The sequence below is a fragment of the Drosophila biarmipes genome, chromosome 2R (assembly GCF_025231255.1).
Source record: "Drosophila biarmipes strain raj3 chromosome 2R, RU_DBia_V1.1, whole genome shotgun sequence".
Lineage (NCBI taxonomy): Eukaryota > Metazoa > Arthropoda > Insecta > Diptera > Drosophilidae > Drosophila > Drosophila biarmipes.
In genome coordinates this window covers 22,704,052-22,726,882 of record NC_066615.1, presented here as the reverse complement: position 1 = coordinate 22,726,882, position 22,831 = coordinate 22,704,052, and the positions used below count along the sequence as shown (strand labels likewise).

Genomic DNA, 22,831 nt, shown 5'->3' with positions numbered 1-22,831 from the left:
TCTTATGGCCGTTCGTAAATAATAATATAATGTGATCACGAGGCGAGGTGATCTAATCACCCGTCGCGTTGATCGCCGGCGTTCTGGTGGCTGAAATGCCAAAAGTTCATCGATCACTGACACCGCAGAGCACCTCAACGCATCTTCATTGATCTGCCAAAAGTCTGATCGATCGGTTCCCTGACTCACTCCCCTCCCAGTAAGAAACTCATTGCAATGAGACAAACAACTGACAGGTCTGAAATATGCTTATGTCAACGTCTGTAGATCGGCAAATGAATAATGAACTGAGGTGAGATTGAGTCGAGAGCAAGAACTCGCCGGGGAACAGGATCTGGCGAATGTGTGACAATGAGTCGCATAACTTATGCCCTGTTAGCATGATACTTTTCCAAAATCAAGCCAAACCTGTCAAAATAAACAAACCGATCGGAGCACATTCGTTTTCAATATCTATTTGCATTTCGAGTGTGTAATTTATGCGAGAGTTGTGTCTATTTGGGAGCCGCTTAGGCCATTGTCTTGTAAATCACTGGAGAATAGCACTGGTGTTAGGCGGCTGTTAATATTAACCCCTTGTGAGAACATGAGACATATTTACCTCATAATAAAATATAGTATTCTGTAGTTAAAGAGGAGTCCAGGTTCTTGAATTGAAACATGGAATACTACGAATCAATATTTAAGTGCATAGATGCTTGATATATAAAAAATATTATAATGCTTAAATTACTTACATACAATGCTTACTTTGAGAACATCTTAACTTGATATGATTTTGAGTCAAAAAATAATCATTTAAGTGGTTTCTGTTCTTGCATTGAGAACATGTTTGACTTAACTAGGTTTAAAGAAGCATTCTAGCTTAATTCAAGAACATTGAGAACCTTTTTAACTGAGAAAAAATATTTTTAAGAACATTTTTAACTTAGACGTCAGACGTCTCTGTAATGATAATTTAATATAAATATAATTTCAATTCTAAAGATTAATGAGTTTGAAAATTCCGTTCTGAGAGTAATTAGTTCTGGATAATTAGCACAGCATCTGTGAGATGCACAGAGGGCTTACCTCAGGGGGTTAAGAGCTGGATGTGATCAGGTTGCCTGCTGACCTTGAACGTCATTGGCAGTGCGTCAACGGAGGCGACAAACCAGTATGCAAAAAGCTTGATCACAGGCGGCAATTAGGCAATTATTTTGCACTATTTTCCGGTGGATAGTAAATAGAATACAGTAAGCGATCAGAGGGAGAAGTGGGGGAGGTTTCCGGCACAGGCAGGGCTTTCTCGCTGTGGAGATTCATATTTTCCCATCCGCCAAGACACCAGGCCACTCTGCCGCAGCCGCTCTGGCCGTCGGCGTCGCAGCCGGCGCCGTGGCTCAGCCAAGTCGAGCTCCGAGCTGCCAGCTCTTGGCCAAGTTTATTGAAAGCGCAGAATCCGAGAGCTACGGACGTGCTTCGCTCGAGCGCATCTTCGAACCACGATCTCCGGCCCTCGCTCGCACCCGCCCGCTCGCTCGCTCCGCGATCGTGATATCGTGCCGCGAGTTTGGACTTTATTTCGATTGGGAAAAGGCGGTGAAAATATTACACACTGCAGACGTCTGTCTGCCAGCCGATTTTGTCATCGCGATCATTGTTAGGCGCTAGTCGGCTCCTACGCGGCGGTATAAACTGTATTGCAGCTCGCCTCTGCCCCTCTGGGCAATGCCCCATTCTAATTGTTAATTGCGTGACACGTTCCGAGAGAAATAATAATACAGAAGTAATACGAAACATCGCACATCACCCACGACACGATGCAGTTCGATCCGAAGCCACGACGCGGCGGCGTGGCTAGCTTCGCCGCAGTGCTGCTGATCCTCAGCGCGGATCTCGCCGTTGGAAGGCCTGGTACTGAATTAAACAAAAAGATTATGAACCAAGGCGGTTGCATTTGCGATTGCGCTATCGGCATCGCATGTTCAATTTGCACCAGCATGCGAATCCGATTTTTCTCCGATCAGTGATCTTCTCGCCTCTTACCTCTTTCTGGCTCGACTTTTATGTGTTATGTGTGCTTATTGCGTATCTTTATGGGCGTTATAAAATACACAAGTTTATTAATGTTTTGCCATAATTAGAATGCCTGTTCTGGAACCCGTTTTGGAGACATGCTAATATAGTATTCTATAATACAGAATACTCTATTACCCAGAACCAAAAGCTTCCTCTCTATCTGTACCTTATCTGTAACTAACTTTACGATCTTATCTCAATCCTACTAAGACTTGTTCCGAACCCCAGTACCTCTCCCCTCCCAAAATCTGTTAGAAGTTCCGACTCTTCACTCGCTCCCACTGTAAGGCATCTAACAACTCACCCCACCTGCATTGCATCCAAAACTCACCAGCGCACAAGTTCGATCCCACCTTGCAGTGAACTCTGATCGTGAGCGTGATCATGACCCACATCGGCTGGGAGACGAGGGTTAACCCCCAGCTAACGACTACTGACAGTTGGCCCAACCAGACTAAAGTTAATTTGAAATGAAGCCAATTGGCTTTCAAGTTGTAAACAGAAGAACATGCAGGTAGAAAGGCTAGGAAAAGGGGTCTATTTTGAATATAAATCTTCTCGAAATGTTTACAATCATATCATCTATTGAATGATATCGTAATCCTTGAGGAATATTCAGAATCATCTTGAAGCATTTCGATACATAACTACTCAAGAGACATATACATCAGTGGTGATTCGGAAGGGATCCCTAGGTTGTATGTATACTTGTATCCTTCTATCGTGGTTCTGTATCTGTGAAGACAATATAGGTTTCCTTGAGGGGTTTGCCTCCTCAACGACGCTTCTGTGCACACACATCTTGACTTTCGAGAGCACTCTCCCGGCTTGTGCCGAAGGCTTCTGCCCGCAATTAGCCTTCGCCGCTGAAGAGCCCTATAACCGCCGCCTTAAGCTGTTTTTGTTTGACAAACAAACTGAGGAACTGGACGACGGTCGTTGAGATTGTTTTTTGTTTGGGCTGAAAGCGAAATCAGGTAGCCGCAGCGAAAACAAACAGCGAGGTTCCCAAAGGCAGAGCCGTAGGAAAAGCGAAATTCGAGAAGAGCCGATGTTGTGAAGAGGCCCCCAAGAAGACGAGAAGCGAAACCCAAAAGCCCCTAGCCCAAACCCAAGCCGAAACTGAAACCCAGAGACCCAGCCAGTGGGCTTACGTAAGCTGTGGGTAACGTGACTGGCAAGGCTTCGACCGCGTCTCTGTCGATCCGTCTTCCTCTCGGCGTTTCTGGGGGGGATCAGCCAGGGTTCCCTAGGGGTCCATGTAGTCTATAAATTTAGCGACGTTTTCTACAAGACGGTCTGTTGACTAAGTTGTTTACACCAACTAGAGACTAATGTGGTGCCGCTTTTGGGTCATGGGGGCACGGACGAGAAAAACAGAAGATTTGAGGGATGAGCAGCGCGCAGATTGCTGGCCAACTAGTTAACCACTTAATTGCCCAATAACAATTAAACAGCTCATTTGCAGCGCCCATGGTGGCTCGTTAATGGGCCTAATGGACTTCCTCGGGCTCTGCTCCTATTCGCACGGAACGGTTTCGGTTTCCATTTTCGGCAATCAATGAAACCATCGCAATGAATGGGTAACCGTACGTGATAATTAGCAAATTCGCACGGATCTGAAATGGGGAATCGTGCCTCACTTTCGCGTGGCTCGACTTACGATTCAGCCGCAGATTATCGTAATTAAAGCACAATGGGATATCAACCAGAAGATATGTGGACCCACGAGCAGCGTTAACTCGATTTCGACACATATATGCCTGGTTTGCCAATCTATTGCAGTACCATCAAAGACTGCCGCCAAATTCCAGTCCACAAAGAACCGATTCTGGGGCCATTCTAGCCATTAATATTTATCATTTATGGGAGAGTGCGGCTCCAACTTGACATTCCCCAGCCAATCATAACAAATTTCATTTGGCCATAACACGCTTTGTTTTCGGATACGCCAAGTATTGTTTACAAGTTGTGCCTATATATGTGGCCAATTCGGCACTGCTTTTGACACATTTCGCTAGTCGTGTGGGATGACAGTCCAATAAGTCGATAAACCCAAGGTCTGCGGAGATATGATATAAGCGGAGATTAATAAAATCCATTACAATCCGGCGAAGGTTGTGCGAGTCAAAGTTAGAAGATGGCAAACTGTAAAATTGGCAAGTGCAAAATGTTTTCGGCAGAAATTCCCATTGTCTTTAGGTGGGTGCAGATGTCGTGAAGCCGTCAATCAATTAAAAATTAAATTCAGTAAACATAGGCGATGCTGTTGGATGGAGATGGCGATGGCTATGGCGATGACGATGGAGATGTCGATGCTTATGAAGATGGCGTTGGAGACAAGCAAAATTAATTGGCCTGAACTTGAGCCGCGCTTCGAGGCGGAAGTGCGGGGAGTTTCAATTGTTTTGGCATCAGCCAAAAGCAAAACTAACACTTTCGGCCAGCCGTGACGCAAATCATCTTCAACCATCTCCCGGGCATTCATATTTATGAGAAAGTTCAGGGCTTCCTGATCCCGACGGCCAAGCCCGTTCCAAAATGCAAATTGATCGCCATGCCCGTGGCTATAGAATAGAGATTTCGAGATATGAGATACAGATACAGATATATGCACATGTGCTTGGCAGCCGGAACTGACTTGGAACTTGACTGGCTAAACCGAGCAACGCCCATCGCGACTGGGCTTAGTCACATTCAAGTTGGGCTGACCGCAGAGCAGAAACCGCATTTCCAGAATTCCCCAGCGCTAGCCTGATTATAATATTCCTCAGCCCGGTGTAGCCACTCAATTTATTCAGTTATTCCGCCGCTGTAAACAGGAATCAGATGCTGGGGGCAGCTGACAAGCTGAGAATCTCTCGGATGCATCCCAGTGAATTACTACTAATTATTCGCACTCGGCACGAGCGGCGTACAGTACTTGCACTACCCATGGCGAAAATCGCAAAATCGTTGTCGACACAATCATTTGCCATTAATTCGGTTGTTGTTGCTGTCAAAGCCGCCAGCTGTCACATGGATTCCCCGATTCTCCGGTTCCCAGACCCCCGGGGGCAGAACAATGAGTCTCTCGTTGGATAAAACCCATTGCGACGTTTGAAAAGTGCGTTTCGCGACTGTGAGGCTATAGACCTGACCGAAAAAAGTACCTTATATTAATTTTATTATTCAAATATCCCAATTCGAAATCAGAAAATTAAGTGCAGGCGTACACTGATTTAAAAGTATTTTTTAATAAAATAAAATAAATATTTAATATATAAAAAGCTGAAAAGAAATGACTAAATATGAACAAATATAATGTGTTTATTTTAAATGAATAAAATTAGCAATAGATAAATTAAATGAGAAATTTTGAGGAACTCACCAACCTTTTTTATCAGTGTACTGTAATAAGTTTAAAACCTCAGTTAAGTTTTAAAAAATTTTTATCAGTAAAGGGAATTTGCCATATTAGTAAGACGATAAAATCTCTCGTTTTCGAATTTCCCACACCGATGCATTATGAAGCTATTTAATAATAATTGGCAGAACTATTCAATTTATCGCTTTGAGTGTGTATTTTTAATTGATTTCATGTTTTGTCCCTTAACAACGACATGAAACGGACAGTGGGCCCTAAAGCCCTTTCTAGCCGACTCCAATGCCCAGCTGAAACGAAAGACTTAGGCAACGAACTTGATGGTTGCACACCTGTCACGCCCACACCAGCACACCTGCACACACACTCGCGCATTGACTAACCTGCCTGGGTAACTCTTAAAATTGAATTTTATCTGGTGGCGGACCTTTGTGTAACTAACAGAAACCACCGCACAGCAGCCACACATTACAACAGCACGAGTAAAAGAGCCGCAGCAAATGTATGGCCCATCTGAGTCAATGTCAATCAATCAGCCGCCGCGGCAGCCAAATTGCCCAAGAGCCGCCCACAGCTGCCTCATCTGTCACCCAACCACCGGCACCAACAGCATCGCCAGCAAGCCACCGAGTAAACTACTCCACCACCATAGAATCCATGGCAATCCCTTTAGAAACAGCCCTTCAGTTGGACAAATTTTTTAACGATTTTACATTTTTTGAATTGAGTTAACATTTTGCTTGTCCATTTTTAAAGTTCGTTATATTTATTTTAGAAGAATTTACATTTGTGTCATTAACGAAAAATGCAGAATCAATTATCAATTGTTAACCAAAATAAAAAAAATTTCATTACATACAGATACAATTAAACAAGGCAATAAGAAAGACCTTGCAAATTACCGATTTTCTAAAGATTTTAAATAGTTTCTTGAGAACTCTTAGAGAATTCAATGTGTTTTGAGGGTGTGACCATTCGTTCTCCTTCGACATCTCACTGGCTCATCCTGTCATTCACCCACCATCACTTGCTACTTGCCTTCTGTCATCCGCCACTTCCACTTGCCTCCTCGCTTCCACAACGCTCCCAAGGAGCCCTCGCAGCCCCAACGAACCCACCACATTCTGCTCCCCTCCAACAGATGTGCGCGAGTCGCCCTTCGCCCGCGAGCTGCAGCCGCCGCTGCTGCAGCCGGACGTGACCTTCAGCCCAGCCGACCAGCAGGGCGCTGGCCCCAAGGCCATCGATAGCTACGGCAACCCCATCGACGCACTGCGTCCCATTGACACGCCCGACGGGCGCAAGGTGGTCAGTGCCCAGGGCGTTCAGTTCGAGATACCCACCTACGCATCGGGGATCACGGAGATCCGGCGGCCGGCCGACGATCTTCTGCCTCCGCACATTGGTGAGTTGACAACCAAGGGAACAGAGGCTGCCAGCGGTGCCACCAGCAGAAGGGAAACGGAAACCAGGACGAAAAACGACACAAAGAACAATGCCTTGACTGCACCACACACAAACAGTAGAAATAGTAGCACCACTAGAGCCACTAGAGCCACTAGAGCCACTAGAACCACTAGAGCCACTAGCACCACCCGCACCGCACCAGCTGCACCACCCATTAGCACCACTAACAAGCTGGCCAAGCGCGATTCGCCGGGCGGCCAGTTCCCCATCGCACCACCCACTAACCACCACGCCCCGCCCGCCTACTCCCTGATCAGGCTGAATCCCTTCGGGGATTCCGACTCGCCCATCACCCAGATTGGCTCCCCTTCAAGCCTCAGTCCCAGCCCTTGTCCCAATTCCCCGTCCCAGTCCCAAGCCAAAGTCCCCGCGAATTGCTCGAAATACTCAACCACGAATCCGAATCCTCTCCAACCAGATGCCATCGCTGTGGGCCTGGAGTCGCCCCAGTCCAGTGCAGAACAGAAACCGAATCCGATACCGATTCGGGACTCATTCTCCGGCACAGCATCAGCATCCGCACCAGCACCTCTTCCAGCCACATCACTAACACCGCCCCACCATGACCCACCCTCATCCGACACGCCGACCACCAGCACCGCCGCGGATGTGGAGGTGGAGCAGGCGCAGCTGGTGCCTCTGCCCCAGGAGGAGGCCAGCTCTCTGCCAGATTACATCCTGGAGCTGCAGCGCCAGGATGCGAATATCGGCGGACCAGTGGAATGGAAACCGGCAGCCGATGGAGCACCACTCAGTGTGATCGCCTGGGATCTGCTGCCACCGCACCAGGAGCAGGACAGCCATCACAGCCAGGAGGAGCAGCAGCAGGAGCCCACCATCATCACAGAGGCACAACAGCTGCCGGCCAAGAAGGTCCAGGGCATTGTGGATCCCATCAGTCACAATATACGGCTGAGCCTGAGCAGCGGTAACGCCCTTAGTCCAGTGGCCCCCCTGCAGGATCAGGAGCACCATGATGGACCAGCGGAGCATGGCACCAATGCCCATGTGGGCAGCACCACACCCAGCAATCCGGGTCGCTTTCCCAACCGCCAGCGTGGCACGGCCCACTACAGCACAACCAGGAGCAGTAGCACCACCCTGAGACCCAGGAGCAGCAGCACCACCACCCAGGCACCAACCACGACCACTACCAGGAGAACTACCACAACCACGACGACTACTACCAGGAGACCCACCACCACAACCACCACTACGACAACCACTCCGAAGCCAGAGCCACGCACCACCGCTGCAATACCCCTTGGCACCACCGAGGATCCTGCCACCTTCTACCACCTGGAGAACGAGGAGGCCTATGCCTACACCTTGCCCACCTGGCTGCAGGAGGTCACCGACCCGGATCTGGATGTGGCGGTGACCTTCGAAGTGCCCGCCGACAACGACAAGTACAACCACTCGCTGGCCAACGATCTGGAGCCACCTTTCGAGCCCTTCGTGGATCTGGGCAACATTCAGCTGACGCCACCACCCACCAGCAGGCCCAGCACCACAACCACGAGGAGAACGACCACCACAACCACTACGGCGGCACCAACAACAACGACAACAACCACCACAACAACCACGCCACGAACAACCACAACGACCACGCGGCGAACCACCAAAGCACCCATTACAACACTAAAACCAACAGCACCCACCACCCACAGCACCCAAGCGCACCCAGAACCTCCGCCAGTGAAACTGACCACAACCACCACCCACCACGCAGATAACCCGCCCGAGGATTCGAGGAGCACCACTGCGAGTCCCCTGGACGGAGGCAACCCCTTCGACTCGGCCACCATTCCCGCCTGGCTGCGAGACTTCGACTATCCGGATGTGGGTCCCGGTGTGCCCTTCGATCCGGACAACTTTGGACAGCAGCCGGCAGCCGGAGCGGCAGCCGGAGGAGCAGCCGCTAGTAGCAGTACCCGTTACCCAACCAACCCGCCACGCCTCCCTAACGTCCCAACCGCCTCCTCCGCTTTTCCATCCAAAGTCACGCTTCCGCTTCCAGGCAGCAGCATCAGTGGCCCCAGCAGCAGCGAGGAACCACCAAAGGTGCTCGTTCCGCCCGCTGACTCGGAGTCCACCGCCGGTTCCGTCTCCGGCTCCGCCAACTCCAATCCCGGACCACTCACCCATCCCACATCCTTTGCAGCCCGCTTCGAGCCACCGGCCAGCAGCTCCAGCTCCAGCTCCTCCGCCGCAGAGCCCTTCCCGCCCAGCAAGGTGGAGTACACCAAGAGCGACGAGGGCAAGGTCATCAGCACGCCGGTCACCAGCAACCAGCGAAGAAGTAAGTTCGAATGGGAAACTTTTACAATATTTTAGAACTGTCACAATTTTGAGCTTAATAACTGTCAAAGATCCAAAAAGAATTTGGTTTCTGTGGTAAATCCATGTTAGCATTGCTGCGAAGGAAAACCGGTCATAAAGTAGTCAGCAAACTTTTAGGAGTTTAAAAAGTGGTAGATAGATATATTCTATATTATGTGTAATTTATTTGTAACGACAGCACACAATTAGCACATTTTTTAAAGATTATTGTGAGTTATCAAAAGGGTATATAAACGGGGAAATTCGATGTGAAAGTAGGAAGCTAAGCTTAAGGGAAGGATGGAATGCTTCAAAAGGCGGTTATTTCAGTAAGTCACTCTTAATATTCTTTTGGTATTATTTTTAATGAAAGTGGGAAAAGTAATGGTGGAATCACTAGAACAATAGCGATACCCAATACCCCAGGCAGACTGGAAAACGAAAACCAAGTTACCAAGCTTACGATCTTCGTCTCTTCTTTTCCTCCCCCAGCTGAGGCTGCGGCTCCAGCTGTGAACACTGGAAAGTACACGGGAGGATTCGGAGCTCCGGCGGGGCTACTGCGTCCACAGACGACCAGCGCCAGCGGCCCCAATCCGAGTGCGAGTGCCAGCTCCATCTACGTGGCCGGCAACCAGCACGAGTTCAGCAGCATTGTGAAGGCGAACAAGGCGAGGCCCACCGTGAACCCAGGCCGCTACAACGGCGGCTTTGGAGCACCCACCGGCGTGCTTTCGCCACAGGCCCAGGCCCAGGCCCACGCCCCGGCGGAGCCGCGACCCTTCCAGGCCGCAGTGCACCAGCAGGCGGAGCACAGGGAACCGCAGTCCGGAACCGCCAGCCGCTTTGGCGGACCACCCGGCATCCTGGTGCCCTTCGACAATGTGCAGCGAACCGGGGGGCAGTAGTCCGGGAGTGGAGCGGCCTCCGCAAATACTTTAAATTATTTATAGCCCATGTACATGTACCTATGCTAGAGCTGAGTAAGGGGATCGCCAGCAAACTTGCGTAAATAAAAGTAAAAGTCCGAGAACCAATCCCGAATCTCAGTTCACTGGGCGGGGCAGTTCAGGGGCTTCGGTCGAGCACGGGCCAGTCTGTCCTGATACAGCCTACGGTACACACACATCATAGACTTTTGTGCTACGGAAACTGTTCAGAAATTATCCCCAAATTCGACTCGAAAATGTGCAATTGTGAGTACACACCCTCGTGTTGCGCCAAGTTCTATCCAATATGGTGCATAGTTTGGGGCGCCATATCAGTCGTAACTGGAATCATAATGGCACTCAGACAATACCTTGCCTCTGAGAATTTGCCTCTGGGAATTTTCGCAATTTTGTTTGGGCTCTCCTACCTTGTCGCTGGCTTGTTGATGTTCTTTGGTGCTAGAATGGTATGCAGAATAAGCTAAGGTATCTTGCCATCATAAGTTAATCCCCCGCTGTCCCCCAACAGAATAAGAAGACGCTTTTCAAGGCTGGAAAAATCTTGAGCTACTTTTATGGTATCGCTGGATTCAGTACTATATTCATCCTGGGTAAGTGCGCGGTTGGGATGGAAACCTAGGTCCAGGGTCCCAATGTTGCCTAATCGCTTTCCTACGAACCTAGTTGTCCACATCATCGCTGTGATCAAGCTGTGCAGATATGTGGAGGAGCGCTGGGGATAGCTGGCCAAGGACTGCGCTTCCGTTCTCATCTGCGCCTTACGAGATCCCTACGGATTTATCAGTTCTCGACCAAGTTCCGGCCTTGGTGAGCTAGCCTATCATGTCATTTGTCATTTATCGTAAGCCGTATCAATACCCCACCCAAAACAGTTGATTTTGTTTGGGCTCTGACGGCACTTTGGGATGTGGCCACGACGGAACTCGGTGGGTTCCGCTGGATGGTAAGCTACATCCTCCGCCACAAACGGTCTTCATATGCTTTCTCGACCAGCACACTTTATTTGGACCACATCCCGACGTTGTGGAATGCTGCCATGATGAAATTTAACGTGTACGATGCCTAGACTTCAAAAATATGTAACCAAATTTAAGTGTGTTCAATTAAAATTGTGTTTAATGCGTTAACCGGGGTCTCGAATACTTCCTTTTCGGGATGCAAGGAGGGCTGTACTCCACGACGTCCTTGTTGATGATCTAGGATTGTGAAAACTGCGGCATCCTTATTGCACTTCACTCATTCTGGTGGCAAACAGTATACAGGAAATCTGATATTTTGTGCAATTTATTGGGGTTGGTCAACACAATACATTTAAAAATGCTTTCTGGCCAAAGTTTGAGGTATGAAAACAACGACTTCTTGTTCCCTAGAAAATACGTAGCTTCAAACTCCACTCCACAATGTGCGGTTACTCCCCGAGTGGTGTGCCCAGTTCTATCCTCTTTGGTGCCTTCCTCGTTCGGATTATTCTACGTGAGCAGCACCATCGTCCGTGCTGTGGGTACTACGTATGCCATATCCTGATTCGACCTTTTAAGCGACTCTGACCTTAAATAAAATTAGTAATGCCTCACAACTGGTTTATTTTACTCTTCACACTCCAGTGTTATTTGACATACTCTTCCAGTCCAAGCAGTCCCTGAAAACAAGCTCTTGAAGTCGAGATACCAGTCAGTGCAACGTTTCACTATCCGCCTCCCAATGTGTCGGGTCAACGAAGTATCCCCTGAACTCTGCACCGGCTTCTACGCGTGGTGGTGCATGGCATGGGGCCTCTTTGTCGGCGCTGGATACACTCTGCTCCTAATTTCCGAACAGCTGAAAGTTATACCCAAGGTGCCAATGTATTATAGAATTTTGTTTATTGCCTTTGCGGTTTTGGGGTTTTCCTATCTTTTAGCTGGTGCTTTGATGTACATCGGCATGCAATACGTAAGTAATTTTGTTTATATGCGCTCTTAACTTAATACCTTACAAATATTATATAATACATAAAGAAATCCGCCTGGACTCGCTTTCTAAAGGCTGCTATGAATTTTTAAGGAAATCAGTTGAATTAAATTTATATTACTCAAACTTCAACGCTTTATTCAACATCCCAAGTGGTGTCCAATCTGATGGTTATCAAGATTTTATGATTATCTTTTCAGGACCAACCGATAGTATTCAAGGTTGGAAAGATATTGAGCTCTGCCTTCGCAATGGCTTCCCTTCCTCTTCTATTTTTTACAAGTAAGAAAGAAACGTTCTTTTGGGTTAAAACCATTCATTCTTAAGGTTCAAAGATTGTAAAGATCTCATTACTTTGCTTTTCCCCCACTTTAGTTGTACATTACAGCACCGTGCGTTGCCTGTGTCAGTACATGAAAAGGCGCTGGAACAAGGGCTAGGGGCGACGGCAATTAAAGAGAACAACCCATCTGTTACGACTATTTTATAACTTAATTTATATTTAAAATAAACCGCACTGAAAAGGATTAAGATTCCATCGTATTCGTGCCATTCGAGGCAGACGAGGTGGCCCCGTTCGATTGGAGGCGAGTCCGTTGCGCACTCAACAGGTTGGACGCTCGGTGCTCGGTGCCTTGCATGCGGGCTGCTCCAATCCGGAGGCGAAGCCATTACCAGCGGAGGTCGTGTCTGCTCAATTGGAGTTGTCGTAAACGCGAGTCGGCATTAAGGTCTGCGCCCTGCGCTCCTCCGAGGAGGGCAACTTGAGCAAATGCAAATATCATAATTTCCGACAGCCCATCTGCGGGGGCACCGAAAGGAGGGGAGTAGGCCACAAAGCGGGCCCACCTCCGGTTCCACCTCCACACACGGACCCAGATCCGCCTTCCTGGGGCCAGGCCACCGTTACGAGGGCAGGACAAATAAAATTGTTTCGTCACGCCACCGCGAAGGTTGCCAGCCGCTGTCGAAATGAGGAGGGCACACGCAAGACCAGGCCGAAAGGCTCCAGGAACGGAGTCACCTCCCAACTGCGGGCCCAGCCCCACCTGCCCTCACGTGCTCCATCTTTACGACCTGCTCAAACATCAAGCTTATTTATTTACTCTAAAAACAATACCGGAAAATTAATAGCAATTTGTTGGGGTTCATAAATTTGTCGAAATAAATGTCCTTAACTGGCGAATGTACTTCCCCCGCCACCATCCCGGGGCATTCGGTGGTGGTGCTGCCAAATGGGTTTCACCTGCCGCAAATCGATTGTCTGGCTGCGCCGTGGCCTTCTCTTATCAGCCGCACCCAAGTGCGTGACTCCTCTGCCCGGGTTCGGGTTTAATTTTGATGGCTCCAATTAACTGCGTGCAAATGCGGTGGCCCCTCTTCCCAGCGATCCAGAGCCCCTGCACTGGGAGAAATACATGCCCCAATTTGCAAAGCTTGCAAGATAATATTAATTACTAATATTAATCAAATTTGTTGTCTATCATCGGAAGAAAGCTTAAAATCAGAAATTCTGGCATTAGAAAATACATGCAAAGTATTTATTTATTTTGTTCAATAGTAAAGAGTTATGAAATAGGTTTTGCCGGCTTTTCTCCGAGTGCCCAGAAGGGTTTGTTGAGATATTAATGAAACTTTATTGAAGTTTATTGCCGCTTGTCAGCGCATGTAAACTTGCATACAAAGTAAAGAAAAGCCGGAACGGGAGCTGGGGCTAGTGATGGCTCGTGGTTTGGTGGGCTGATGGGTCTCCGGTGGAGCCAAGTCTAGCCAAATGTAAAGTGAGGGCAGGCAATTCAGTTGCTCAACGACAAGCGTCGCGTACGGACGTCAGTTTTATAAGCGCGGAGGACGAAATCGATGCCCCAAAAGTGAAAAATGTGAAAGCAATATTTAGTGAGCGATCCCCAAGGTTCTAGGACAACTCCGCAAGACCAAACTCAAAATGCCGCGCAAGAAACCGAAGGTCGACACTCTCGAGGAGATCGAGACCAACATAAAATTGCTGTGCGATCAGTCCAATAACCACATGAAAGTCCGGGCCTACGAAAAGGCGCTGTTCGGCTACAACCAGGTGCGTCCAGTCTTAGTTTTAGTGGCTTTTAATATCCTGAGAGGTTAAAAAATAATTGGTGCGTAAACTATTCCCAAAGGCTAATGTCAGATAATATCGGATTTAGCATCCGGAGATGAAAATCAAAATAGGCCATCTGAAGCACGATCCCCGCCAATTTAGTAGAGTTGAAATAAAAACAAAAATATTTTTTAATCTTAAAACCGATCTGATCAATAAATTGCTAATATCAAAAAGTTTTTTAATATAGTCCCACACCAAAATTAAAAAAACTTCCCCAAAGCTAAAAGTCCATTTAAAAATGAAAAAAAATGTATTAAATTAAAATTTTCAAATAATCTTATAATATTAACACAATGGTAAAGGATGCTCGACAAAAAATCCATTGCTTATATCAAACCTATTTTTCAATGATCCCAGAATGGCTTTTAAAAATGGATACGAATCAGATTGGGTGGCAAAATGAGTTTGCTCCCTGGTGGGCCTCCCACAATTGGAAAGAAACCCCACTAAAGCTTAAAAAGCTTAGCAGGTAAAAGTCCCCAAAACAACCCACAGTTTGACATTCACAAGGTGGTTTTGTTTAGTGAACTCTAACCTGTGGAGCAAGGGTCAACTTAATAGCACTACAAGGATATGTTGTATATATAGTGTAGCCTTAAGTGTATTTTTATAAGTTATGTCAGCCCTTAGCCCTTTAACAGTTGTTGATAAACTCTCTAGTAATAAAAATGTAATGCTAAAAAAACATATGAAAGATTCCCCCGAAAGATTCTTCGAAATTGGTTTATGCTGCGTATGAGTAATTTTTAAATGTTTGAACTACGTATACGCACCATACGCCCATTTTGAAATAGCTTATATGCAAAAGAGTGATTGGAGGAGAGCGACGTTCCTTCATCTCCATCCCGCTTCTCCTTCGAGTGGTACGTCCTCAAGGTCACGCCCCGTATGGAGGCCATTCCTCATGGCATTCACACCGCCAAAAGACACGACACCTGAGTTCTGGCACCTGGCACCTGGCACGCATGGTTGTTTTGTTATCGATTGCTAACCCATTTGGAAGCGCCAGTTTCCCGGGCAACGGTCCATCATTGCGCCAATCAATCGGAGAGCTATTTGGTCAGTAGTTGGACTTGTACTCCTTGTTCCCAGCGGTGGACACCCGATATTTTCACCAGAGCTTGCGTAAGGACACCAGAACAGTATGTCGAACGTCCTGAACACCATCCTTGCGGTGGACAAGGAGCAGGAGCTGCTGCAGAGCTTCATCCGCACGGGAGCGGCGGCGGAGGAGGAGTCCCAGGACGAGACCAATCGCCGCTCCAAGGGTCGCTCCCACAAGCCGCCCATCTGGGAGAGGCGGGAGTCCACAGATGGACGCGGTGGACGTGGCGCCGGACGAGATGGCAAGCAGGCGGATGACGGTGGAGCCGGAGGAGCAGGTGGCGACGCTGCCGGGGGCAAGCGGGGCAACCGCATCGAGGCCGAGTTGAGGGCTGCCCGCAAGAAGATCGAGGAGCAGATCGCCAAGAAGAAGAAGCCCAAGGAGAACTTCGTGGACTTCTACACGGACAAGGATCGGGCGGCCGCGGTCAGCGCCGGCGCCTTCGACATCAAGCAGAGTCTGCAGATCAAGCAGAAACAGGACCGCAACGAGGCCCTGCTCATTCCCGACGAGGCGGACATCAGCTCGGTGATCGCACTGGGCCTCAAGGAGATCAAGAACGCCAATCCCGAAAACGCCATCCACTTCTTTTGCAAGGTGCTCATGCGTTTCTAGTTAAGATTAGATCTGCAAATAAGTAAAAATTTGTAATTTACCAAACAATGCCTTTAGTACTAGATTAAAATGAACAATTTGAGGGAAACTCAGACCTTAGAGATATTAAGTTTAGTGGTTATCTTTATTTGATTGAGTTAGTGGCAGATCTCTAATGATGTCTACTTTTTCAGGCCCTCGAGTTAAATAGCACCGACATCAACGCTTTGATTTCGCGCAGCAAGTGCTACCTGCTGCTGGGCGAGGCCTCCAAAGCTCTGCAGGATGCGGAGACGGCTCTGGGGGAGGACAAGAACAACATCCGGGCCATCTACCAGAAGGCCGAATCGCTCTACTACCTGGGCCAGTTCGAGCAGAGCCTGATGTTCTTCCACCGCGGGCTGCGAGCCCGGCCGGAGCTGGCCCTCTTCCGGCTGGGGGTTCAGAAGACGCAGGAGGCCATCGAGAACACGATCGGCAGCAAGCCGGGTCCGGTGGGAGCGGCGCCCTCCGCCTCCGCTCCCAAGAGTGGCAAGTCCCGGAAGTCCGGCGAAGACACGCCCAAGTCTCAGCCAGCGGGAGCTACCGGAGGCAGTGCAAGGACTCGCCAGAAACCCAGTCGAGCGGACTTGGAGCGGCGGAACGCCCGCAAGCTGCTGGGCGAGCTGTGCGTGGACAAGGAGTACCTGGAGAAGCTGCTGCTCCATCCGGACCTGGTGCGTGCGGACACCCACACGGAGAGCATATCCGCCTACGCCCGGGAGGCGGTGGAGTTCCTCAACAAGCGGCAGGAGTTCTGGCGCCAACAGCGGCCTTGCACGGCGCTGCCCAACCACAAGAACCTGCCCCACGATGCCCTGCCCAAGTGGTTCTAGTGGCGCACAGCTATCCCAGGCTTCCTCAGAGTCTCAGCTTCCGGTGTTAAGTTTCTGTTTACGTTGAATGCACTTGCTGAGTTGAAATAAAACTAAATAAATTATTGTTAGTTGGGACATTACAAAAACTTTGTTTTAAATGTTGTTATACATATCTGGAAGAAATTTCCAATTAAGAACCAGCGTTTTAGCGAGTATGCAGTTGGAGTAGCGACTACATCCATCCAACTTGTTTATTGTGTTGTATGCTAATTGTTTTCATTCGATTCGGGATTAATTTAATCTTAGGCGTAACTTCAACGTTTGAACAGAGCAATTTGTAATGGGTTCTCAATTTCATTAATTCACTTTTGTGGGCAACTGAAACGCAAATCTAGGTGTAGCCTCGAATTGACCGATTGCAACGATAGTTTAACAATGTGGAATAATAGGTAATCTTTGTCAATAGTTGTTCAATAACAATAGATATATATGTTTAAGTGTATCGTTCGTATCGCAATCGCTAACAGAGTTCGAATTGCTGCTCCAGTGTTTACATATTTATTTCATAATTTGACTAGTACGGCTATAATTCATTTAAACATTACATTTATGCAGAGTAGTTAATACTTTGTCGCTCCTATAATTCATTATTTGTTCGTCCACGGCAAATCCGGTGCTATGGGGTTGAGTACGTCTGGCCAGCGGTAAACAAGTACAAAAAGTGTAACAGAACGGGATCGTTTGGGCTTAACTAGGTGGAACTGATGGGTTCACTTTCTATTTCGGTTTGATTTCGGCTATAAACTATCGAAACAAACAAACAGGTAATACACTAGTAACATATGTTGATTCCATGCGAAGTGCAGATATTGCCGGGAGTTCTCCTCCTTGGGTGGCCCAATATATTCGAGTATATATAACATTAAATACAGCGATTCGGAATGCAATCGGAGTGCAAGACAGCGAGCTGAAAGGACAATGATTAGATTATTGGGGGTTTACAAAACACTATGACTGCCCAACGAACCCCGTGTGCGTGGCCTGGTGCTCAGTTGTTGGCGGGTCGCGTGGGCAGCGGTGGAGCATTGCCGCTCCTATTTGGTATGGGTGGTGGGCCCCTTCGATTCGGCAGCGGTGGCGGCGGCCCCATCTGTGCTCCCATCACTGGCGGAGGTCCAGCCGGCGGCGGATGGCGTGGCGCGGGCACATCCTCCTGGATCTCCTCGTAAATGTTGCTGGCGGTTTCGTAGGCGGCATCTGGTGGAATCTGATCCTTGGGCGACGCCACTTGACGCGTGGGCGTTGCAGCGGGAGTGCCCTGCTTACTCTGCGTTTGACGTGGTGGTGTTGGCGGTCCGGAAAGCACAGCCGGAGCCGTGGGCGAAGCCTTGCCCGACGAGGAGGTCGAAGAACTGGCGGAGACCAGTTCCGTGGGAGATTGCGATTTCGAGGATGGCGTGGTGTCCATTGCGGGCGGACGAGGCGGTGCCTGTTGCGGCTGAAGCGGCGAGGGAATCAGGGGCTGGGTTTGGGGTTGAGGTGGCATCGGTGGCTTCGCCGGCTTGGGCACAATGCTGATGACCCCCACGTGAGGGAGGTGGCGTGGTGAGTTCTTTGGCGACATAGGCATAGGGGGGCGAGCTGGGGGGCGCGTTGGCGGCTGCTTGGGACGCTGCGGCACCTCTGGTGTAATGGCCTGGAGGAGCTGCGCGTGCTCCGAAGGATTAGCGCATAGCGGAATGGTGTTGGTGGTGCACAACTCGATCTCACTGTCGACCAGATGCTGCCAATCTCTGGACTTCAGCTCCAGCACAAGGTCCAATCCACAAACTTGGATGCTTTTTTTGGACGCCGCATTTAAAGCAGATTCTCCATCCCGGAACGTAACCCACATGGTGTCTTCCACATAGCGCACCAAGGTGACCTCTCCCATTTTGGACAGCTCGGCTATTAGAGCCGACATCACGTTCTCATCGTAGATGGTGGGTCCATCCTCATCCCCCGCCGACGAAGACTCGAGTACATGCACCACAATCGTGGAGTCCGGTGGACCCAGATCACGGATAACTTGCTCGAAGACGGCTCGCCGACGCTGCTGATCGATCTCCATGATCTCCGCATCAATAATGGCGATTACTGGTCGATGGTCGCTCTGCTTCAGCTCCGAACGGCCATAGTGGATCAGCTTACCGGGATTCCAGGTGGATGCGGCGAAGTCGCCCTCGGCCAACGCCTTCCTGCGACGCCAGAGCACCCGATCCGTCCAGGCAGGCGCTCGTTGTTTCTCCGACGTGTCGTAGTCGTCGCTAAACAAGTCATACTTGTACGTGGGATCAAAGCCGATTTCACCCTCGAGGAACTCGCCAAACACATTACCCGCCTCCTGCTCCTTGCGCAGCTGATCGAACTCGAGGACGGTTGGCAGATCTCCGTTCCGGATGCACTCCTTCAGCTCGTCCTTGTCCATGTCGATGCGGTAGTTGAAGTCGCCGCACCAAAATACCCAATCGTGGGATTTGAGGGTCCTGCCCATTGGGAAGGCCAGCTTACGAGTGATCTCCGCATAGTCGGCGTTCCTCTCGGCCACCTGCGACTGCCCGGCTGCGAAGTGAGCGCACACGAAGCACATGGAAGTGCCGTGCAGCACAAATCGTATGGCACAGGCACCCTTGTTTCCAGTGGCTCCGCCCAATCCCGTCTTGACGCAGTCAATGGCCACGTCCCGGATGTGCGGCGCATGTTCCGGCCGGATGTAGATGTAGAGGCACACGCCCACTAGTTGCTGGTAAGTGAGCAGCACGTAGTCATTATCCCGAGAGATCGTCTTCTGCAGCTCCTCGGCCCACAATTTGGAGTTTTCCGTGCTGGCCGCCATGATGTTGGAGGCATTTAGATCCACAATCTCCTCGAATCCGATGGCGTAGATATCCACCGGGTGGTCGGCGTTCTCCGACGGATTGTTGACATCCACCAGCGCCTTGGAGCGGGCAAGAGCATGGCAATCGAGTAGCCAGTCGGCCAGCGAGTCCTTGAACACAATGCTGCGGAAGTGCTTGCCTCCATTGACGTTGTAGGTGCCCACGGCCACGCGGGCCATTCGAGGACGTACATACTCTGTGTACCGCTTGCACAGCTCCCTCAAGACAGTAGTGGGCGCATGGAGCATGTTGGAGGGCAGCAGAATCCGAGCCCGATCCGCCAGTTCCGAGCTGAGCGTAGAGCCCACCAATAGCACATCAATGGCTTCCTAAAAAATCGCGCTGCGGTGAGTAACAAGAGGGAAAGGGATAGTTTTTACCACCTACCTGCTTGGAATTGTCAAGTAGGTTGTTTTGAATTGTCCTGGCTGCGGATCGTGCACCATCCATTAACTTGGATCCCCCCTGGATGGCGCCTGTGCCGGCGTAGATCTTGCTGACCTCGTTTCCGTTGTTGATCCACATCTGGCGGAAGATCTCCTCGAACCGCGAGATATTCTGCTGCTTGCCACCCATCTTCAGGGCCTCCAGCTGCAGACCGAGCGTGTCCAGTCCCAGATACGTCTGCACGCAGTTCGTCCTATCCAGACAGTCCAGGCAGTTCGTGCGCACCACTCCGAACTGCTCGCGCAACACCTGACCGCCGGACGCGTGGAAGACGCCGTAGTTGCCCCCGCAGGCCACGATGCGTTCCTTAAGCTTGGCCAGCGCCGAGAAGTTACCTCCGCGGCATTCCTGGTGGTAGTCGAACACCACATGCGGTACATCCTTGTGGGCCGACATACCGTGATGGCGCTGGAACTCATTGCTCAGCATGGCCTCGCCCTCCTTGCTGCCGACCAGTGAGCTGCCCAGCAGATTCACCACCGTCTGGTAGCCATAGCGCTGCCGCATCATGCTCATGTGGCGATCGAAGGCGGCGGCCGATGTCTCGAATCCTCGCGATAGCTTCACCTTGTGCGAGCCGACCTGCACGCCGGGCTGCTCCCAGAAGAGGGGCACTGAGCCGCGCGTCTGCACGTAGCTGGTGACCTCTCCGTCCACGTAGATCACCTGCTCCGTCTCCACGAAGTTGGCCACATAGCCCTCGTCGTTGGTGCCGCGCACATTGAAGCGCGTGCCCGCCCGCTCACAGCTCAGCCGGGAGATGATGGCTGCCCGGGCCTGCTTGGCGCCGATGTAGACGGTTCGCACCTCCACGGAGCCGCACATGGCCTGCAGCAGCCAGGAGCGGCAATCGATGCCGAAGCGCATCAGGTGGATGTGCATCATGCGGTTCCAGAAGAACCGGTTGTCCGTCTCCTCCGTCTGCTGGCGTCGCTGGGCGCAGAGCGTGATGTCGAAGCGCTGCGCCGGAGCTCCGGATGCCGAGGCACTGGCATTGGTGTGGGCGAAGTAGAAGGTGCCCGAGTTGAGCAGCTTGCGCACCTCGCTGATCTTGTCCTCGTTGGGCGCCGCATTCTGCAGCGAGACGAAGGTGGTCTGCGTGATCCGGAAGATCTCGATGTCGCCGATCTTGCCCATGGACACGCAGCCGGTGACCAGGACCAGGAACAGCACGGTGCTCTCGCCGGCGTTCAGCTGGAGGGCCCCGAGGCAGCCGTAGGCGTCGCACACCTTGGTGTACTGCTTCCGGATCACGTCCGTCTCCTGCTGGGTGAGCAGGGCCACCGCGTGGGACTCGAACAGGATGCTGTCGCTCTTGTGTCGGTGCTCCAGCAGCACACTGTGCGGTGAGGGGGCAATGGACTTCTCCAGCACGCGGATCACCTTGGACATGGCCATCTTGCTGGGATCTCTCTCGGTGACTTGAGTTTTGGCTTAGCTATCAAATGGTGTGATTGAGTCCTGTTGCTATACGCAGTTCGTGTTTTTGGGCGATCGCTCTAGGCTAAGACATCTGCGGAGAGGAAAAAAATAAAATTGAGGGTGTATTTCACATTTCAATGATACTTTCATTGGGTGTTTATCACACCCAAAAGGAAATTTTAATTTTTACAGAGTAGTTTTTCTAGTGTACTTTAGCTCTTGCCAGCAAATGGTTCTTATCCGAATTCTGTTTTAAAATTGACGCCCATGTTGATATACTTATTTATCAAACGTGTTGCTCATGTTTCGTTTTCCAAATGTTTCTAAGACCCTAAGATTTTAAACCATTAAGTAATATACTAGCCTAAATTACTTTACCAGAATAACTAAGCAACACTTCAAGTGAGTTTAGATTGCATCTTTTCGTTACCAGATTATGTCGGCTCCCTTGACTTAATGTAAACAAACTTAGCGCAAAATGGCAAAAGTTTGGCCCGCTCTGCCGACACCTTTGGACTGGAATGGCACTAAAATTTCGGGAGCCTGTTAAAAATCAATGGAACTCTTAAATATAAACAAACCGACAGGCAACGGAATTTTTCCAATATTTCCGCCTCCCACTCAAGTTCACGCACACACTGGCCGCAGCTCACATGCACCGGCGACAGCTGAGCTCTCCCTCTCTTTCACTCTCTCTGCGTGCGCCTGTGTGTGTGCGTGTGACTGATAAACATTTTCTGCGCATTCTATGGATTTTTCACATGCAATTTGCACTTTTTGCTCAATGCTTTTCCAGGAAACCCGGAGCCGGCGGAAACGACAAACACTTGCTACAGGATCTACACTAGTTAACTTTGCCTCCGACACTTTAGTTTACTTTTATTTGGGTCTAAATACCCTGCAATACCTTTGTTTGCGATTTTATTGCAAAATTCTCGAGAGCTTTGTCCAGTATGACCGTATGTCGTATCGCAATTTGTGTCTGGTGCTGGTGTGACCGCGCTTGGCAAGCGGCCTGTCCCGATAATTATCGGACTATCGCGCGCTCAACTACAAATTTGAATTTGAATTGTGTACTTTAAAAAACGAAGTCAAGTTTATTGACCACTCTGAAAGATTACTTTTGAAGATTACGCCGGCCACTTGAAGATAGCCCGAGGGCTCTTAATCAACGGCGGCCTTAGCCGAGTGTCTGAAATATCTAAATCAAATCTTTTTGAAAGGTGACAAATAT

At 49.8% G+C, this 22,831-nt stretch overlaps 4 protein-coding genes across 9 annotated transcripts; 3 read left to right on the top strand and 1 right to left on the bottom strand.

The window, feature by feature from the left end:
- The first annotated feature begins 1,402 nt into the window (after window positions 1-1,402).
- Window positions 1,403-11,294, top strand: LOC108022713 (uncharacterized). Of its 5 annotated transcripts, none has more exons than XM_044091727.2 (7): window positions 1,403-1,896; window positions 6,567-9,197; window positions 9,710-10,613; window positions 10,676-10,757; window positions 10,831-10,974; window positions 11,040-11,110; window positions 11,161-11,294. In XM_044091727.2, exons 1-3 carry the CDS (start codon window positions 1,803-1,805, stop codon window positions 10,123-10,125), a joined length of 3,141 nt encoding a protein of 1,046 aa, XP_043947662.2. In that variant the 5' UTR covers window positions 1,403-1,802; the 3' UTR covers window positions 10,126-10,613; window positions 10,676-10,757; window positions 10,831-10,974; window positions 11,040-11,110; window positions 11,161-11,294. The 5 variants fall into 5 exon arrangements, with proteins under 5 accessions (XP_043947662.2, XP_050743998.1, XP_050743999.1 ...); XM_050888042.1 differs by having other exon boundaries at window positions 1,407-1,896; window positions 6,567-6,830; window positions 7,311-9,197; window positions 11,040-11,294; XM_050888043.1 differs by having other exon boundaries at window positions 1,412-1,896; window positions 6,567-6,830; window positions 8,628-9,197; window positions 11,040-11,294.
- A 157-nt stretch (window positions 11,295-11,451) lies between these two features.
- Window positions 11,452-12,633, top strand: LOC108022408 (uncharacterized). Its single transcript, XM_017091293.3, has 3 exons — window positions 11,452-12,099; window positions 12,318-12,399; window positions 12,493-12,633. Exons 1-3 carry the CDS (start codon window positions 11,869-11,871, stop codon window positions 12,555-12,557), a joined length of 378 nt encoding a protein of 125 aa, XP_016946782.1. The 5' UTR covers window positions 11,452-11,868; the 3' UTR covers window positions 12,558-12,633.
- A 1,301-nt stretch (window positions 12,634-13,934) lies between these two features.
- LOC108022746 (outer dynein arm-docking complex subunit 4) lies at window positions 13,935-16,936 on the top strand. 2 transcript variants are annotated; one of them, XM_017091839.3, is made up of 2 exons: window positions 13,935-14,191; window positions 16,148-16,936. In XM_017091839.3, the coding sequence occupies exons 1-2, from the start codon at window positions 14,063-14,065 to the stop codon at window positions 16,826-16,828; spliced, it is 810 nt and encodes a 269-aa protein (XP_016947328.1). In that variant the 5' UTR covers window positions 13,935-14,062; the 3' UTR covers window positions 16,829-16,936. The 2 variants fall into 2 exon arrangements, with proteins under 2 accessions (XP_016947328.1, XP_016947326.1); XM_017091837.3 differs by lacking the exon at window positions 13,935-14,191 and adding an exon at window positions 14,951-15,956.
- Window positions 16,937-17,013: 77 nt separating this feature from the next.
- Window positions 17,014-22,568, bottom strand: LOC108022745 (synaptojanin-1). The gene is made up of 4 exons (XM_044091850.2): window positions 22,505-22,568; window positions 20,116-21,688; window positions 17,838-20,057; window positions 17,014-17,777 (listed from the first exon to the last, which is right to left on the bottom strand). The coding sequence occupies exons 2-3, from the start codon at window positions 21,571-21,573 to the stop codon at window positions 17,859-17,861; spliced, it is 3,657 nt and encodes a 1,218-aa protein (XP_043947785.1). The 5' UTR covers window positions 21,574-21,688; window positions 22,505-22,568; the 3' UTR covers window positions 17,014-17,777; window positions 17,838-17,858.
- Between the last annotated feature and the right edge of the window lie 263 nt (window positions 22,569-22,831).

Excerpts from the sequence above, each read along its gene's own strand:
- LOC108022713 (XM_044091727.2), top strand. The coding sequence starts at position 1,803 with ATGCAGTTCGATCCGAAGCCACGACGCGGCGGCGTGGCTAGCTTCGCC. Across the intron at positions 1,897-6,566 it reads TCTCGCCGTTGGAAGGCCTG|ATGTGCGCGAGTCGCCCTTC; the intron begins GTACTGAATTAA and ends CCCCTCCAACAG. Across the intron at positions 9,198-9,709 it reads CACCAGCAACCAGCGAAGAA|CTGAGGCTGCGGCTCCAGCT; the intron begins GTAAGTTCGAAT and ends TTCCTCCCCCAG.
- LOC108022745 (XM_044091850.2), bottom strand. The coding sequence starts at position 21,573 with ATGGCCATGTCCAAGGTGATCCGCGTGCTGGAGAAGTCCATTGCCCCC. Across the intron at positions 20,058-20,115 it reads TACTTGACAATTCCAAGCAG|GAAGCCATTGATGTGCTATT; the intron begins GTAGGTGGTAAA and ends GCGATTTTTTAG.
- LOC108022746 (XM_017091837.3), top strand. The coding sequence starts at position 15,399 with ATGTCGAACGTCCTGAACACCATCCTTGCGGTGGACAAGGAGCAGGAG. Across the intron at positions 15,957-16,147 it reads CCATCCACTTCTTTTGCAAG|GCCCTCGAGTTAAATAGCAC; the intron begins GTGCTCATGCGT and ends CTACTTTTTCAG.
- LOC108022408 (XM_017091293.3), top strand. The coding sequence starts at position 11,869 with ATGTGTCGGGTCAACGAAGTATCCCCTGAACTCTGCACCGGCTTCTAC. Across the intron at positions 12,100-12,317 it reads TGTACATCGGCATGCAATAC|GACCAACCGATAGTATTCAA; the intron begins GTAAGTAATTTT and ends TTATCTTTTCAG. Across the intron at positions 12,400-12,492 it reads TCCTCTTCTATTTTTTACAA|TTGTACATTACAGCACCGTG; the intron begins GTAAGAAAGAAA and ends CCCCCACTTTAG.